This window comes from Rhinatrema bivittatum, chromosome 9 (genome assembly GCF_901001135.1).
Source record: "Rhinatrema bivittatum chromosome 9, aRhiBiv1.1, whole genome shotgun sequence".
Classification (NCBI taxonomy): domain Eukaryota; kingdom Metazoa; phylum Chordata; class Amphibia; order Gymnophiona; family Rhinatrematidae; genus Rhinatrema; species Rhinatrema bivittatum.
In genome coordinates this window covers 24,296,781-24,315,638 of record NC_042623.1, presented here as the reverse complement: position 1 = coordinate 24,315,638, position 18,858 = coordinate 24,296,781, and the positions used below count along the sequence as shown (strand labels likewise).

At 47.1% G+C, this 18,858-nt stretch overlaps 1 protein-coding gene across 4 annotated transcripts in view; it reads right to left on the bottom strand.

Moving 5' to 3' along the window:
• TMEM209 (transmembrane protein 209) overlaps nucleotides 1-18,858 on the bottom strand; it is a 73,238-nt gene that overhangs the window by 21,317 nt on the left and 33,063 nt on the right. For all 4 annotated transcript variants that reach the window (XM_029616297.1, XM_029616294.1, XM_029616298.1 and 1 more), the window contains exon 8: nucleotides 11,567-11,638. In XM_029616297.1, the coding sequence (XP_029472157.1) occupies nucleotides 11,567-11,638 (72 nt within the window). The remainder of the gene's footprint in view (nucleotides 1-11,566; nucleotides 11,639-18,858) is intronic.

The following is an 18,858-nucleotide window of genomic DNA, read 5'->3' as shown; positions in this document are numbered from 1 at the left end:
TGGATGGAGGAGCATTTGGATCACCTAAAGACTAAGGTGGATGCGGCATTCTCAGCAGTGACGAAGACAACCACAATCCCAGTTGCAGGTTCAGCTGTGCTTAAGGATGCTCAGGACCACAAGTTGGAGATTCAGCTGAAACGCATGTTTGAGGTGTTGACTTTAAGCCTTCGAGCCGAGGTGTGTGCAAGCATGATGCGGCAGGCCTGCTTGTGCTGGATTCAGAAGGCTCAAGAGCAGGCATATATCGGGACGATCAGTCCCGTCCAGTCAGCTCAGCTGCAGTGGCCTATGTGGCTGATGCACTGTATGATTTGGTGTGTATGTCCAAGAGTGTGGTCTCAGCCGTGATGGCTTCTGTAGTTACGCAATTGGTCAGTGGACATGTGGTCCAAGGCCCAGCTGTGCAATCTCCCTTTTAAGGGGAAAACTGCTATTTGGAAAGGAGCTGGATCAGCTGATGAAGTCCCTAGGGGAATCCAAAGAGAACAGACTGTCAGAGGATAAGAGCAGCATTAAGGAGGTCTTTCCACCCCAGTCCTGGTTTTGGGATTCAACATCGGGGTTGAAGCAGTCGTCAGGATATCAGTAGCCCTTTTGGGGCACCAGCAGATCCTCCAGAAGTGGTTCCGGAAAGGGGGTGTAAGGCCTCACAATGAAGCCATGCCCTTCCACTCCTTGTTGGAAACACAGAAACATAGAAATGACGGCAGAAGAAGACCAAATGGCCCATCCAGTCTGCCCAGCAAGCTTCACACATTTTTTTCTCATACTTATCTGTTTCTCTTAGTTCTTTGGTTCTATTTCCCTTCCACCCCCACCATTAATGTAGAGAGCAGTGATGGAGCTGCATCCAAGTGAAATATCAAGCTTGATTAGTTAGGGGTAGTAGGGGAAGTAACCGCCACAATAAGCAAGCTACACCCATGCTTATTTGTTTTACCCAGACTATGTTATTCAGCCCTTGTTGGTTGTTTTTCTTCTCCCCTGCCGTTGAAGCAGGGAGCTATGCTGGATATGCGTGTAGTATCAGTTTTTCCTTCTCCCCTGCCGTTGAAGCAGAGAGCTATGCTGGATATGCGTGAAGTATCAGTTTTTCTTCTCCCCTGCCGTTGAAGCAGGGAGCTATGCTGGATATGCGTGAAGTATCAGTTTTTCTTCTCCCCTGCTGTTGAAGCAGAGAGCTATGCCTGATATGCATTGAAAGTGAAGTATCAGGCTTATTTGGTTTGGGGTAGTAACCGCCGTAACAAGCCAGCTACTCCCCGCTTTGTGAGTGCGAATCCTTTTTTCCACATTTCCTCTTGCTGTTGTAGCTTAGAGCGATGTTGGAGTCACAGTAACCATGTGTATGTTTATTGAATAAGGGTATTATCTCCAGGCAGTAGCCGTCATTCTGGCGAGCCACCCACTCTTTATTGACGGCCTCTTGATTTTATGGATCCACAGTGTTTATCCCACGCCCCTTTGAAGTCCTTCACAGTTCTGGTCTTCACCACTTCCTTCGGAAGGGCATTCCAGGCATCCACCACCCTCTCCGTGAAGAAATACTTCCTGACATTGGTTCTGAATCTTCCTCCCTGGAGCTTCAAATCGTGACCCCTGGTTCTGCTGATTTTTTTCCTACGGAAAAGGTTTGTCGTTGTCTTTGGATCATTAAAACCTTTCAAGTATCTGAAAGTCTGTATCATATCACCTCTGCTCCTCCTTTCCTCCAGGGTGTACATATTTAGATTCTTCAATTTCGCCTCATAAGTCGTTTGATGAAGACCTTCCACCTTTTTGGTCGCCGTTCTCTGGACTGCCTCCATCTTGTCTCTGTCTCTTCGGCGATACGGTCTCCAGAACTGAACACAATACTCTAGGTGAGGTCTCACCAAGGACCTGTACAAGGGGATAATCACTTCCCTTTTCTTACTCGATATTCCTCTCTCTATGCAGCCCAGCATTCTTCTGGCTTTAGCTATCGCCTTGTCACATTGTTTCGCCGACTTCAGATCATTAGACACCATCACCCCAAGGTCTCGTGCACATCAGCCATTCTCCCCCCATCGAATACAGTTCATTTGGATTTCCACTCCCCATATGCATGACTCTGCATTTCTTGGCATTGAATGTCAGCTGCCATATCTTTGACCACTCTTCCATCTTCCTTAAATCCAGTCTCATTCTCTCCACTCCTTCCGGCGTGTCCACTCTGTTGCAGATCTTAGTGTCATCCGCAAAAAGACATACCTTACCTTCTATCCCTTCCGCAATGTCGCTCACAAAGATACTGAAAAGGACCGGTCCCAACACCGATCCCTGAGGTACACCGCTTAAAACCGCTCTCTCTTCAGAGAGAGTTCCATTTACCATCACACATTGTCTTCTGTCCGTCAACCAGTTTGCAATCCAGGCCACCACCTCGGCACTCACTCCTAAGCTTCTCATTTTATTCATCAGTCTCCTGTGCGGGACAGTATCAAAAGCTTTGCTGAAATCCAAGTAGATGACATCGAGTGCTCTTCCTTGATCCAATTCCTTGGTTACTCAGTCAAAAAAGTCAATCAGATTTGTCCGACAGGATCTTCCAATGGTGAATCCATGCTGCCTCTGGTCCAGCAATTCTCCCGACTGTAGATAGCTCACTATTCTCTCTTTCAACAGTGACTCCATTACTTTTCCCACCACCGAAGTGAGGCTAACCGGTCTGTAGTTACCAGCCTTTTCTCTGTTCCCACTCTTGTGAAGTGGGACCACCACCACTCCTCCAATCATTCGACACCACTCCCGTTTCTAGGGATCTATTGAACAGGTCACACAGCGGACCCGCCAGCACATCTCTGAGCTCCCTCAGTATTCTGGGATGAACTTCATCAGGCCCCATGGCTTTGTCCACTTTCAGTTTCTCCAGCTCTTCCCATACATTTTCTACTGTAAATGGAGTTACATCTACTCCATTCCCCTCCAGTTTCTTGTTAACTAGTGACGGTCCTTCTCCAGGGTCCTCTTTAGTGAACACAGAACTGAAGTATTCATTTAATATTTCTGCCATTTCTTCGTCTCTCCACACATTGATCCTTTCCACCTTTCAATTTCACTATACCACTTTGAACTTTTCTCTTTTCACTGATGTATCTGAAAAATGTTTTGTTACCACTCTTTACCTCTTTGGCAATCCTCTCTTCCGCTTGACTTTTTGCCATCTTGATTAATTTCTTCGTCTCCCTCAGTTCTACCAGATATTCTTCTTTGTGCTCCTCCTTTTGGGATCTTTTATAGTTCTTGAACGCTGTTCTTTTAGCCTTTATTTTGTCAGCCACCTCCTTTGAGAACCAGATAGAAAAGTAAAGAAAAGCAAAAGAAAAATGAAACCTAACATAGATTAGTTGCCTTGGTAATTGCTCCTTTTAGATTGGTCCACTGTTGATCCACATCTCTCTCGTTTTCCCAGCCTTTTAGTTCTTCCTCCAGGTACTTCCCCATTTCATCAAAGTCTGTATTTTTGAACATCAAAACTTGGGTTTTTGTGCTTCTTTTCCGTGTCCTTTTTGTGATATTAAACCATACTGTTTGATGATCACTGGTGCTGAGGTGGGCACCCACCTGGACGTCTGAGACATTATCTCCATTAGTGAGATCTTTGAGTATAGCTCCTTCTCTCGTGGGTTCCATTACCATTTGTTTGAACAAAGCTACTTGCAGGGCATCTACTATTTCTCTACTATTATTAGATTCTGCAGATGGGATTCTCCAGTCTACATCTGGCATATTAAAGTCTCCAACGATCACCACTTCTCCTTTCTTTGCTATCCTGTGGATGTCTTCAACCAGATCTCTGTCCAGCTCTTCCTTTTGGTTTGGAGGCCTGTAAACCACTCCAATAAAAATGGATGCCCCATCTTTTTTTAAGTCGGCCCATAGTGCTTCTTCTTTGCCCCATCTTCCTTGCAGCTCAGATGCTTGGATATTGTTTCTGACATAAAGAGCCACTCCTCCCCCTTTCCTATCCTCTCTGTCCTTCCTTAACAAGTTATAGCCTGGTATTGCCGTATACCAGCCATGAGATTCCGTAAACCACGTTTCCATGACAGCAACAACGTCCAAGTCCGCCTCCACCATTAGGGCTTGCAGCTCTGGGATTTTATTACCCAAACTACGAGCATTTGTGCTAATAGCTTTCCAGCTTTCTTTGTTCAGGTTACTGCTGTTCCTGGACTCCTTTTGTGACCTATTTAGTTGAGTTTTGTTATCCACTTTTCTCTTTGCATTTGTGCAAGGGAAGAGATTAATGCCTCTGATGACAGAGTCATCCATCACCGTGAACTTTTTCCTTTGGTTTCTGATCTGGAATTTCTGTATGCATTGGGTTTTTTCTCTCTTTTCCGATAACATTTCAATCTTTTTCTCAAGGACTTCTTCAGAATTTAATACAGAGAAGGCATTTTGTACTTGTTGCACTTGATACAGTGTGTGTCTACGGAACACAGGTCTTATTCTACCAGAGCCCACTGTAATACTTTTTAAGTTCCTTAATGGCCTGTGTGAGTGGGGGGATAGAGTTGTGGGCTGCACAGCTTTCAATGATGGGTGTCTGTGGGTTACAGGTCTTATCCTACCTGAGCCCACAGTAAATCTCTTTTTTCTTGAGTTTTGGTTATTCAGTGGTAAGTGGAAATTATTTCCTGAATAATGTACCATGGTTGAGACTCTCTTTATTGAAGCTAATTCAGCTTTAAAGTCATCCAGCTCCTTTTCCAAGGTAGAGAGTTTTGAACAAAAGAGGCAAGCCTTAAGTTTCCATATGATTTCCCTCAATATAAAGGCTCCACAGCAGTTGCATTGAATAGTACTCATTTAGGTAAGTTATTTGATTGGTACACCTAAGGAATAATCAATTTACTACTTTATCTGGTTGCCTATTATGAAGTTAGGATGACTACATTAGAAATACAAACCTAGGGGTGGGTGGGCAGAGGGGTAGGGTGGGAGGGAGTTAAACAGTTTATACCTAGGTCAAGCTGGGTAGGGCAAGACACTTTCTGAAAGTTTACTTGTCCTTTAGCTAGTAAATGATCCCACAGCACTTATATCCCAATTTGAAACAGATTATATGACAGCTATACAATTAGAGGGATACTGGGAATTTTTATTTTTTTTTTGTGTGGGGTTTTTGAATCTTACAACAATCTAATATCAAGAAACCAAACAGATTAGTATACAATATAATCAAGAAACCAAACAGATTAGTATACAATACTGGAATGTGATAGGGGGCAGGTTGTCCCGTTTTTATGAGGAGTGGGCCAAGATCACCTCGGACCGGTGGGTTCTAGAGGTCATAAGACGGTTACACCTTAGAATTTTAGCTGGTTTGTAATCCACGAAAGGACATCGCCACCTATCCCATGACTTTTTACTTTTCCTAGAAGCCTCTCATGAGGAGCTCTGTCAAACGCCTTCCAGTTTTGGGTTCTGGCTACGGCTCCCCAAACCTTCACAAAAGTAATGGTGGTAGTGGTGGCAACCTTGAGACAGGAAGGGATTCTGGTACATCCATATCTAGACAATTGGCTTACTCGGGCGAAGACTGAGGTGGAGTGTGGTCAGTCAGTGCTATGAGTGATGAACACCCTCAGTTCTCTGGGTTGGGTGATCAATGTGGCAAAGAGTCACCTGGTCCCGTTTCAGTCAATAGAGTATCTAGGTTCCTGCTTCGATATCCAGAAGGGCAGGAAGTTGCTGAATGCGGACAGATTGACAAAATTGCAAGCACAGATGATGCAACTCTTGAGTCTGTCAGAACCAAAAGTATGGGACTGCTTACAGGTACTGGGCTCCATGGCCTCGACGGTTTGGTTCCGTGGCCCTCTCTCACATGTGTACATTGCAAAGAGCGCTTTTGTCCAGGTGAAATCTGTTGAAGGAGTATCATCTGTTGCCTTTTCTAGGAGAATGCAGGTCCAATCTTTCATGGTGGCTATCGAGGGAGTGGATCTGGAGGGCCCAGACTGGGTGGTGATGACAGATGCCAGTCTCAAGGGCTGGGGGGGCAGCGTACCTGGTCAACGGCGGAGGCGTCCTGGTCGATCAATCATCTGGAGACAAGGGCTGTATGCAAAGCCCTGGAGGCATTCTTGATTTTGATCCAGGGACGGCTGGTTTGAGTGTTTTCGGACAATGAGACAACGATGGCAGACTTCAACCGCCAAGCAGGGAAGAAGAATCATGCTGTGGCTCGGGAGCTATTGTTTGTGTGGGCAGAGCGTCAACTCAAGGGGATTGCAGCCTCACACGTCACAGGAGTGGACAATATGCAGGCGGATTTCCTCAGTAGGCAGACAGTTGATGCTCTTGAGATCAGAATGGGGCAGAATGAACCCTCTTTCTTGGGCATGATGAAATAGATGGAATAACACCCTGTATTTACTTGGGGTATAGGTACCAGAGTTACAGCCCTCAGACTGAGAAGCCTTAGTGTGGATTCCACTGCCAGTTTCTTGTGCTGGAGTGGCAAGGTGACATCATGAACCTGTCCTGAGGGATGCTGTGAAATTCCAGAACATAACCTTCTCGTATGATTGTCCAGTACCCACCGCTGATAGAAGAGAGAAAGTCGGCCCCCTATCTCCTCTTTCCGTAGATGGGTCGGACAGTCATTGGGAAGTTCAGGTCGAACTTGAGCACGAACTGTTCCTCTTTGGTTGTCTGTTGACTGAAATGACTAGTTTCTGTAGGGCCGGAAGTGCTAGGAGCCCCTGGCCCTACCCCTCATGGGCAAGGGGCACTGTGTCCTATTTTTATCATCTTCCAGTAGCTGGGGCACTGGAGATTTGCCCCACTTACTAGCTAGCTTCTCCAATTCGCTTCCAAATAGGAGTGATCCCTTAAAGCAGGGGTCCCCAACCACCGGTCCGCGGACTGGGCCGTGGGAGTTTTTTGCCAGTCCGCGGCGCCGCCAAGCATCGGCAGGTGTGTCGCGCGCTCCCGGTCTCTCCTGCTGCTCTTCCTTCCCTGCTGCCGTTGCCGCTGGGCTATCAGCACGTTCAAGCCCAGTGGGAACGGCAGCGGTGCAAAAAAAAAAAAAAAAGCTGTGGCATCCGCGGCTGGCCTTTTCTTCTTCCCGCCCCCACCCCCCCCTCCCTCTGACCCGGAACAGGAAGTGATACGCGGTGCATGGGAAGGAGAAAGAGCCGTGCCGCATGAAAAAAATAGCAGCGGCGACAGCAGCATCAGCCCCCGAGCAATCGAAGCAGCTGATAATAGGTAAAGGAGACAGCAACGTGAGCCTCCCGTGGCCGATGGGATTCTTCTTTCTTGGCCTGCGGGGGCTGGAGGAGGAGGTGGTGCAGCTACCGTTTGTGCTCGGGGGAGGGGGGGGGGGGAGAGAGGAAGTGAGTGAGAGAAAGAGAGAGAATCAGGCAGCCAGCCAGCCAGCATGTGTGTGATTGACTGGTCAGAGAGCTGATGTGTGTGTGTGTGTGTATATATATGTGAGAGACAATGAAAGTGATTGCTCAGGGAGGTGACTGATGTGTGTGTGTGTGAGAGAGAAAAAGCATGGAAGTGAGAAGTCTGGGTATGTGAGAAAGCATGGGCGTAAGAAGCCTGGTGTTGTGGGGGTGAAAGAAAGCATGGGAGTGAGAAACCTGGGTGAGTGTGCATGCATGAGAGAGAGAGACTGCTTGGTAAGGTGATGGTGTGTGTGAGAGAAAAAGACTGGTGTGTGTGAATGTGAGAGAATGTGATTCAGGGAATGAGAAGCCTGTGCACGTGGAGAGTGAGCATGGAAATGAGAGAGACTGGTGTGTGTGTAACAGAGAGAAAGTGATTATGGGAATGAGAAGCCTGTGCATGTGAAGAGTGAGAAACCTGGGTGTGTGTGAGACACATCATGGGAGGGAGAAGCCTGTATATCTGAAAGAGAACATGGGAGTGAGAGACTGGTGACTGTGTGTGTGTGTGAGAGAGAGAGACAGAGAAAGTGATTATGAGAGTGAGAAGCCCATATATATAAGTAGAACACGGGAGTGGGAAGCCTGTGTGTGTGTATGGCATGAGAGAAACTTCAGGAAGGTGACTGGTGTGTGTGTGCCAAAGACTGTTTGGGAGATGATTGGTGTGTGAGACACAGAAACTGGTCATGGGGGCATGACTGGTGTCTTGCCCCCATGTGTGAGTCATGGGCACTAAGGAAGAGGACCATAAGTATAGAGCTTAGCTTCTACTGCTGCTTCTGGTGTGTGCCACGGCCTGCAGGGAAGGGGAGTAGGACAGCTGCTGGAGGGGGTAAGTAAAAGTGGCTTTTTAAGTTTATTTTTCTTGACTGCCATTTTAATTGTGTGATGTCTGCTTTTTTGAAATATTTTATTGGTGTTTGGAGAATGTTTAATAGTTTTTATGAGTTTTTAATTGTTGGATGTTATTCTGTTCATAGCTGTTTTGAAACATTTATTCTGCTTATTAGTAGTTTTACAATTATTTCTGTGTGGGGATCTATAGCTGCTTGCTAGTTCTGTTTTCCTAATAAGAGGTGTATTGGTTTTTAGGACCTGATTTAATATTTGTAGTGTTGCCTTTTCATAGATAGGGTTGCTCCTGTTTGAGTGTATTCCATAATACAGGTGCAACTGTGTGCAGATTAGTTTATGTGCATTACTACAGATCCTGGGAGTATGTTAGGTCGGTTCTGTGTCTGTTACCGAGATGAAATATTTTGCTAGCATGTAAGCGTTTGTATCGGTCTTATTTGTTGTGTTTTCTCAAGAGGACATGCATTGGTGGTAAACTGCTGTCTTTTCATAAGTAGGGCTATTGAGCCTGGAAGTAGAAGGAGTTTGAGTTACTGTTACTGAGATGTCACCAAAACCAGAATATCTTTTTTGTAGGGTGAGTTGTATGGGGAATGTCATAATTCTGCTTTACATCCATTATTGTGGGTCAGGGGGGTTCCCGTGGATACAAACTGTACTTTTACATCTAGCCCCATGACGATCATGGGTCAGTGTGCCATGCATATGAGAACCTATGGTGAGTTGAGTCACATTCACATTATAAATGTCATAATTAAATGATAAGTGTGCACTAAAATCCAACCCCCTCCATAACCCCGCTCTCATATGACCAAAGCCCCGCCCTGCCCTGCCGGGCCATGGAAAATTGGTCTTGCTTGAAGCCGGTCCCTGGTGCAAAAAAGGTTGGGGACCACTGCCTTAAAGGGCATCTTTGTGAGGGTCGCCTTAGAAGTTGTGCCAGCTGAATAGTTTCGCAACCATAGCTGTCTTCTGGCTGCCACCAGTGAGGCTGCTCCTCTTGCCGAGGTATACACTAGGTGCGAGCTTACATCCGCCAGGAAGGCTGCGGTGGGTTCAATCGCCTCTCCGGCATGTGCCCCGGAGCCATCTGCCTCTCTCAAGAAGCAGACAAGAGCGAGCCTCCAGGGCACAACAGGAAGCGATTTGCAATGTCATTACTGTCACGTCAAAGGCTTGCTTAAGGATGGATTGCAACCACCTATCGTGAGTATCCTTCACGGCCGCTCCTCCCTCTACAGGGATAGTCATTCACTTCAAGATGGCACAGACCAGGGTGTCCACACTTTCAGGAAATGCATGCATTCCTTGACCACTGGGTCCAGATGATACAAGGCTTCCAAGGCCCGACCTCCTTTAAAACTTGCTTCCAGAGTGTGCCATTCCAGGTCAATCAACTCCTGGATGGCTTCCAGCATCGAGAAATAGCAAGAGGTTTTCCGAAGAGACACCAGGATGGGGTTCTTCTTTGGCTCAGACATAGGGTCCGTGCCCAGAACTCCCAGTCTTCAGGGTCTGGGTGACTAGGGCCAGTAATTCATCTTTGTGGAAAAATCAAAGCATGGTCCTGTATGGCTCCAGGCCTGGAGGGATTTTCTCATCCTCCAATGAATCCCCATTGTCATCCGTGGTGTCTGGGTCCCCTGTCAGTGATACCCTTGGTGAGGCAAGGCATGTCCCGAGGCATGCTGACAGGGCTGGGAGCGCAAGGCCTTCCCAGTTGGGGCTCAGCCTGAGCTGACTGTGCCTGAATGAAGGCTTGGAGGCCCTGAAAAAATTCCAACCAATAGGCCGCCAGGTCCATATCTGGCCCAGGAGGAACCGGGGTAGGGGCCGCTGAACTGCCCTCTTCCGGGAAGGATGCAGCGGTGCTGCCAGATATTGGTTGTGGCTGACCCGTCCTCCGACTGAGATGAGCCAAACTTGGAAAAGTTTTGAGAATCCAGCCCTCCCTGGGCCTCCCCTCACAGTGCTGACACAGGCAGGATTCCAGGTCAGACTGTGCAGCCCTAATATGGCAGGCTGCACAAAGGGAGTGTCGTCTGAGCTTCTTTGCTGCCGGCGCCATAACCTCTGTAGCTTGTGCATTTAGCCGGTTAATGCCTCTGAAGCACCCAAAGACTTGCCTCGGAGTGTGTAGATTTAAGCGGCCAGTTGTGCGCACGCTCATGCAAGCAGCTATGCGCGCATTTACGCACGTTAGATGCGCAGAAGGTCGGCACCACGCGTACTGACAAGGGGGGTGGGAATTGCACCGCACTAAACTGTATGCAAAATGGTGCCTCCTTGGATTGCCATATGGAGAGTTCACAGAACCTGAAGCGGGGCCTAGCCCATCTGGGGTGGGGGGGGGGGGGCGGGCTGCTCAACCCGTTCGGAAACCCCCTTCCCTCACCTGAACGGGTTTGGCGTGCCAAGCAAAGAGACCAGAGGAAAGGCTTACCGAAGCCCTTCCACATCTCTGGATCAGAGGAGTTCTTCTCTACTTACCTGGTCTCAATGCTTACCAACTGAGTACAGAGACTGTCTCCGGCTGCAGGGAGAGAGGGCTTAGGCCTTCACTGACGTGCTCTGCTTCTGCATCCACTGCATTTCAGCTGTTTCAGCAGCAAGGTCCACGGCACACCTCTGAGGGATCTCGGAAATCATCTCAGGCATTCTCTACTGGGGGAGGGACCCTTCGGTATCACCGCAGGAGAGCAGGGCTCAATATTCCTTTCAATTTGAAGGTAAAATTTTCTCCTTTGGTTTAGTGCTGCAATCCTGCTAAACACCACTGCTTGTGTGGTGATAGCATTCACATCTGCTAGGAGACAGAGATACTGAATGGCTGAGGTCACTGCAGGGGTATATCTAGGGAGACATCAGCTTTGAAACCTGACTGTCTCCATCTGCTAACAGGGGCGCACATAACCCACTGGGTCCTGAGTCCATCTGGCTACCCGCTAGGAAAGTTATATTTAAGGATGAAGAAACTCAAGTAATTTAAGTACAGTTAGCCATAAAATGTGAACTAGCTTCAACCAATCTCAACAGGCTGTTTACAGTGTATGCTATGCTGTTCCTCGCTTATTTGTATATTACTGCAATATTTTACAGTGCATGATTAAGCAGTATGACATCTAAAATTAACTTAAAAAACAATTCAATAGGCTTTAGAATTTAGATGTTTAACACAGTTTAGTTAAAGAATGCCTTTAAAAGTAAAAGACAAGCATATTTGGGGAAAAAAAAGCACATTTATTTTTAGAAATGAAAGCATAGGAGCTTACGTTTCTGAATTTGGCAGTCCATGAGTCCATGTGATCCAGCAGCTGCCTATTCATTGCGACTCTTGCCCAAACCTACGGAAGCAGGATATTGGCTTGGCAAATAGGTAGGACCACCAAAAGGACAAAAAGATCTCAGCCAGAAGACAAGATTTCATAGACTGTTGACCACTCTCAAAAAGATGTATTTGAGATCATATTTTAAGGAAGGTTTCAGAAACAGGGTCTAGTGATTGTGATAGGAAAATTTGTTCTTACCTGCTAATTTTTGTTCCTGTAGTACCACAGATCAGTGCAAACTCCTGGGTTTTGCCTCCCCTCCAGCAGATGGAGAAAGTTTCACAGGCACCACCTCTTAACCCGATGTGCCACCTGCAGCTCCTCAGTATTACTAAATACCCAAGCATAAAAAAAGTCAAAAAAGTTTCCAACACCATCGAATTCCCTGGAACGAGAAAAGGAGAGAGTAAAATTTATAATTCAATTCAAAAATTCTATTGAAAAGATTAATGAGAAACCTGTGCCACTCTTCAGAATTATTCAAGAACAAAAACAGATCTGAGAGGAATCTCTAAAACTTCTCTCCACCACTGGGTGGGATTCTGGACTGATTTATGGTAGTACAGGAGCGAAAATTAGCAGGTAAGACCCAATTTTCCTTTCCCTTTACATACCCAGATCAGTCCAGACTCCTGGGATGTACCAAAGCTTCCCTAACCAGGGTAGGACTGTGAGAGTCTTGCTCAAAGAACAGTTTCACCAAAGCTGTCAACGTCCGGGGCCCAGATATCCAAATGGTAGTGCCTGGCAAAAGTATGTAAAGACTTCCAAGTAACCACCCTGAAAATCTTTTGCGGCGACACCAGGTGGCATTCTGCCCAGGATGCCACCTGGGAACAGGTAGAATGAGCCCTTAATCCCTCTGGGATAGGACAACCACGGCAGATATATGCAGACCCAATAGCCTCCTTCAACCACCTCGCAATTGCATGGCGTTTTCTGACCCTTTTTCGCACCACTCCATAGCACAAAAAGGTGATCTGAATCTGAAACTATTAGTGACCTCCAGATACCACAAAGCCCTTCTGACATCCGTCTTAATTGTTTTGTATAAGGCGCACCAACCTCCAATTTTGTAAAAGCCAGAAGCTCCACCAACTGACTTAAGTGGAACGCTGAAGCTACCTTCGACAGAAGAGATGGAACAGTCATCGGAGAGACTCCGGAATCCGAAATCCACGAAAGAGGTTGTCCACATGACAGGGCTTGAAGTTCAGGCACCCTCCTGGCTGAACAAATCACCACCAAAAAATCCACCTTCAAAGTCAGATCTTTTACAGTGGCCCTCTTCAGAGGTTCAAATGATGCCTCACACATGCACTTGAGGACCAAATTAAGGCTCCAAGAAGGGCACACCTGATGAACAGGGGGGTGCAGATGCTTTGCCCCTTGGAGTAAACGTGCCACATCTGGATGTGCAGCTAGGGCTGTTTCATGAACCTTGCCTCACAAGAAGCCCAGGGCCGACACCTGCACTCTTAAGGAACTAAAGGACAAACCCTTCGACAGGCCTCTCTGCAAAAAGGCCAGAATCTGCATCACCGAAACTTGCCGAGGATCAACCCCCTGCTCTGTACACAAAGCCTGAAAAACTCTCCAAACCCTGACATATGCCAAGGAAGTAGAAGACTTACGAGCGTGCAGAGTAGAAACAACATCTTCAGGATATCCTTTCCTTAATTGCTTCCTTTGAAAAGCCAAGCCACTATTTGTTTATTTAGATTTTTATATTCCACTTTTAACACTTTTTTTTTCAGTGCTTCAAAGTGGATTACGTTCAGGAGCGATCCGCTTGATCTGAAAATATAGGGCCCTGTCTTAGAAGCTTAGGCAGATGGCCCAGTCTCAAGGAGCCATGCACTGCTAGATTGACCAAATCTGCAAAACAAGGCTTTCGTGGCCACTCCAGAGCCACGATAATCACTTTTCCTGAATGGACTTGGATGGATCTCTATTCTCCTCAGAATCTTGTCCACCAGTGGCCATGGCAGAAACACATAGATCAGAATGTCATGCGGCCAAGGAAGAACCAGGGCATCAACCCCTTCTGCTCTGTGCTCTTCTCCAACTGAAGAAGTGCTGCGCCTTGGCATTCCTCTGAGTTGCCATGATATCCATATGAGGAACGCCTCATCTGCAAGAAATTAGGTCACTGCCTCCTTCAAGAGCTCCCATTATCCTGGGTCCAAACGTTGCTGGCTGAGAAAATCCGCTTGAATGTAGTCAGATTCCGCTATGTGCAAGGCAGCTATCAAGGACAGATTCTGATGTCCTGGGCAGAGCAACATCTCTGCTTCCACAGCAAACACTTAGCTCTTGGTACCTCCCTGGTGATTGATGTAGGCCACCGTCGTCGCATTGTCGGACAGGACTGACTGCACAGTTGCACAAAAGAGGAAGAAACTCCTGCAGGGCCAACTGCACCGCTCTCATCTCTAGGCGACTGATGGACCAGGCCGCTTCCTCCGCCAACCATTGTCCTCGCGCAGACTGGGACTGACACACAACTCCCCAACCAGAGAGACTGGCATCTGTAGTCACTACTGTCCACTGTAGCACCTCAAGGTCCACCCCTAGGCACAAATGGTCCCGGCCAAGCCACTGTGAAAGACTGAACCTGGCAGACTCAGTAAGCAGTAGTGGAAGATGAAGCTGCTCTAATATCGAATCCCACTGGGATAGCAATGCTTTCTGTAGACATCTAATATGAGAAAACACCCACAGGACTAACTCCCAAGGTTGAAACCATGAAACAGAGGACCTGCAAGTTATCCCAGACCCTGGGAACTCTGACCTCTAACAGGTTCCAAACTTGAGCCCACAGCTTGACAATCCGCTCCTCCGTGAGAAAACCCTTCCCCACTCAGGTATCAAAGCTTGCGTCCAAGAACTCCAGAACCTGCGAAGGAGAAAGGTGACTCTTGGACAGATTCACTATCCATCCCAATGAACTCAGGCGTTGCACCACCATGTCCACCACTTGTTTGCAAAGGTCTTATGACTTCACCTAAATGAGCTAATCGTCCAGTTACAGGTGGACCAGCATGCCCTCCTTTCTGAGGGCTACCGCCACCACCATCATCGCTTTGGTGAAGGTCCTTGGGGCTATTGCTAGACCGAACGGGAGAGCGCAAAATTGAAAATGCCTCCCCAGTATCATAAACCGGAGGTACTTCTGATGATCCTGGTGTATCCCAATGTGCAGATATGCCTCCTCCCGATCCAAGGAAGCCAAAAACTTCCTGCTTCTCACCACTGATGGACCTCAGAGTCTCCATCCGAAACAGGAAACTTTTAGAATTAAGTTTTCCTATCTTTTTTAATTCCAGAACTGGACAAAAGGTTCCCTCTTTTGGCACCACAAAATAAATGGAATAACGCCCCGTTCCCGGTTCGTCCTGAGGGTCGGGAATAATGGCCCCCAGCATTCGCAGCCACTGAATAGTCTGTTGGACAATCAGCTTCTTCTCCACCAAGGCACAGGGAGACACCATAAACAGGTTTCTGAGCGGCCGAGCAAATTCTAAAGCATAGTCTTGTCCTATCATGCTTAGAACCCTCTGGTCCGACATGATCTTGACCCACTCCTCATAAAAATGAGTCAGATGACCTCCGATAACTGGAACAGAGGAGCAGGCTGGCCTCGCCTCATTGTTCAGTTTTGACTCTGCCACTACCCTGGCCAGAGCCATCTCAGCCAGCTGAGCCCCTGACATGGCTGGCTCCTGGACCGTGACCTCCCCAAGGTGTAACTTTGGCCAGCAGCCAGAGCTCTGCTCTGACAGAAATGCCTTTGCCCCTGAAACAGAGAGTGCACTGGGAGAAATCCTTTGGAACCTTTAGGCTTGTCCTCCAGTAGCTTGTGTACTTTATCTCCCAGATATTTGATCAGCTGCTCCAAGTCTTCCCCAAACAGACGTTTTCCCTTAAAAAGGCAATGCGCCCAGCTAAGCCTTTGATGAAACGTCCACTGACCAGTTTAACCAAAGAAGCCTGCTAGCGGAAACTGTGGACGTCATGGTCTTGGAATAACTGCAGATGAGGTTATACATAGCAGCCGCACCATAAGCCACCGCAGTCTCCAATTGCTCCATCTATTTGGACTCCTGTGGTGACATATCTCTGGCACTCTGCAACTGCTGTACCCATCTCAAACTAGCCCGGAGCATAAAGCTGCTGCACGGATGCCCACAGTAGACACTTCGAAGATCTTAAGATGTACCTCAAGCTTCCTGTCCTGCAAATCCTTAAGAGCTGCTGTGCCAGCTACTGGAATGGTGGTCATTTTTGTAACTGCTGAGGCTGAAGCATTCACCTTCAGCACCCTCAAGACCTCCAAAGTGTCTTTGGGCAAAGGATAAAGCTTATCCATAGCCCTGCTAACCTTAAGGCCAGTCTCTGGAGTATCCTACTCCCTGACCACCAACTCTTTATCTGACCTGTGAAAAAGAAAAGTCTTGGCTGGACCCCTCAAGGTGGTCATGACTGGATCCACTTCCTCCAGGTCAGCCTAGTTCTGTGGAATGGTTATTCCTAATTCCGCCAGGACCAGAAGCCCGAGCTCCTCCCTTTGAAACAAGAAAATCATCTTGGGATCATCACCTTCCATTGTTGGGACTTTTCCTACGTCCTCTTCCAGATCCTGTGGGAATCAAGAAGGATCAGCTTCAGGAGAACCATCTCCTGATGGCAATACCCAATCAGACTCCTTCGAGAAACCCTCCTCAGTGGCCCTTGACCTGGAAGGACCAAGGACCCTCTGAATCTTAGTGGCCCCCAAAAATCTGGAATTCTTTCTGGGGGGAGGTTCTGCCATCTTCCGCTTAGGAAACGGCTGCTCCACGGCCTTGCGGGCTAAAAATGCTTTGTGCATCAACAGCACAAACTCAGGTGAAAAAGAAGAGGCACCATCAGAATCTGCTTCCAGAGGATCAGTCTCCTCCTCCAACTGCCCCCCATGGGCCCCTCGGCCTCTTTGGAACTGAACTCGGCTGGAAAAAGCTCGGGTGGGAGATACCCTCCCCCGCTGCAGCCTTCTCTTTAATGGCAAGCGTGTCCAAGGTGGCTGCCGTTTCCACACTCAGCGGGAACAGATAGTCAGCCCCTAGCATTGCAGCCTTCGGCCCACCAGGGCCACACTGTTTCAGAGCTACCGCCGCAGTCCCTCCCAATGTGCCCTCTCCAGAGAGGCAACAGGAACAGCAGCCAAAACGAGAAAGGCGTATGGAGCTGTCACCACATGCAGTGCATTGGCACCCCTTCAGCATGATCAGGACCCGGCTTCAACTGGGCAGCAGACACCCGAGGTACGAAAGCAGTGAGAGCTGAACACAAAATATGTGCTGCTAAAGCTGTCTCCATCTACCACCGGTGATGGGAGATTAAAGCAAAGTAAACATACCTGCTTCCCTTGATTTCTTTCTTTTTTTTAATTTATAAAAGATACCAAAAGAACAATCTTATCTGAAGTGCGGCAGAGGCTTCTCCCAATACTCCTGGAGGCGAGGTGAAATCTAGTGAGCAATCTAGGGTCCCCAACCCCTGCTCATCCACCTCTATGACCAGGAGGGATGGTCGCACCAGGACCTGCCAACCTCCTTCCTGGGAGAGAAATCTTCACTCAATCGAACCACTTTTTTTTTTTTTTTTTTTTTTTTTTTTTTTTTTTAACACGCCAGGTACACAACTGCAGGTTTTGCACTTCCTCCATCTGCTGGAGACAGATAAATACTGAGGTGCTGCAGGTGGCACACCATGTTAAGAGGCGGTGCCTGTGAAACTTTCTCTGTCTCCATCTGCTAAAAGGGAGGATTCTGGACTCATCTGGGTACGTACAGAGAATGTAAATTATAACATGTGAGGATCAGGATTTTTCAAACCCAAAATTGTTCCAGGATATAAGTTTTCGTTTAAAAATTCACAATTCTGGAGCGTGATCCAAAATCAGGATTCTGAAACATTCTTTGCATGAATTTAAATCCTCAGCTAGTGAAATCTCTAAGAGTCTTGACCAAAACTGTTCCTGAATTTTTTATGACTATGGCACATTTCAGTCTATGAAGATGCAGCAGCTTTGTGTTATCTATCAGAAAAAAAATGTTTTTAGTGAAAACCTCAAGTCAATTGCATGACAGGACTGGCAAAGACAGTAGCCAGAGAAAGCAGGACCCAAGTTGTCACAGCAAGAGAAGCCAAGAGGATAAACATTAGAACAGGGCTTCCCAAACCTAAGAACATAAGAACATGCCATACTGGGTCAGACCAAGGGTCCATCAAGCCCAGCATCCTGTTTCCAACAAGGCAAGGCAAGTACCCAAAAACTAAGTCTATTCCATGTTACCGTTGCTAGAAATAGTGGTGGTTATTATCTAAGTCAACTTAATTAATAGCAGGTAATGGACTTCTCGTCCAAGAACTTATCCAATCCTTTTTTAAATATAGCTATACTAACTGCACTAACCACATCCTCTGGCAACAAATTCCAGAGTTTAATTGTGCGTTGAGTGAAAAAGAACTTTCTCCGATTAGTTTTAAATGTGCCACATGCTAACTTCATGGAGTGCCCCCTAGTCTATTATCTGAAAGAGTAAAAAATCGATTCACATCTACCCGTTCTAGACCTCTCATGATTTTAAACACCTCTATCATATCCCCCCTCAGCCGTCTCTTCTCCAAGCTGTCTCGGGGATCCCCACAGCTAGTCAGGTTTTCAGGATATCCACAGTGAATATGCATAATATATTTGCAAATCATAGAGACTCCGTATATGCAAAATTTCTCATGCATATTCACTGAGGATATCCTAAAAACCTGATTAGCTGTGGGATCCCCAGGTTAGGTTTGGGAAGCCCTGCATTAGGAGCAGCTCCATTAGGTTACTGCCAGATCCCATAACATTAGATGGCTTAAGAAAATAATCTTCGTTGCAGCACCTCTCACTTCTGTCACCAGTTCAGGTCAATATAAACTTAACGTGCCCTCTGTGAAATGAATCTGTGGTCTCTATCTAGTTCTAGGGCAATAGCAGAAGTGTTCACATCACAGTCCCTGTCAGATTCTTACACACCTAAACTCTTCTGCACACCTCATCACAGATTTGTGACAAGCAAAGTCCCAGTGGAAAAGAGCCTTGAAAGGGGAGAAAGTAATCAAAGAGTAAAGGAGATTGGAGGTCTTTCCCATAAATCTCTCTCCAAGCTGTGTTATGCTTGGTACTCCATGGCATCAATGCCCTG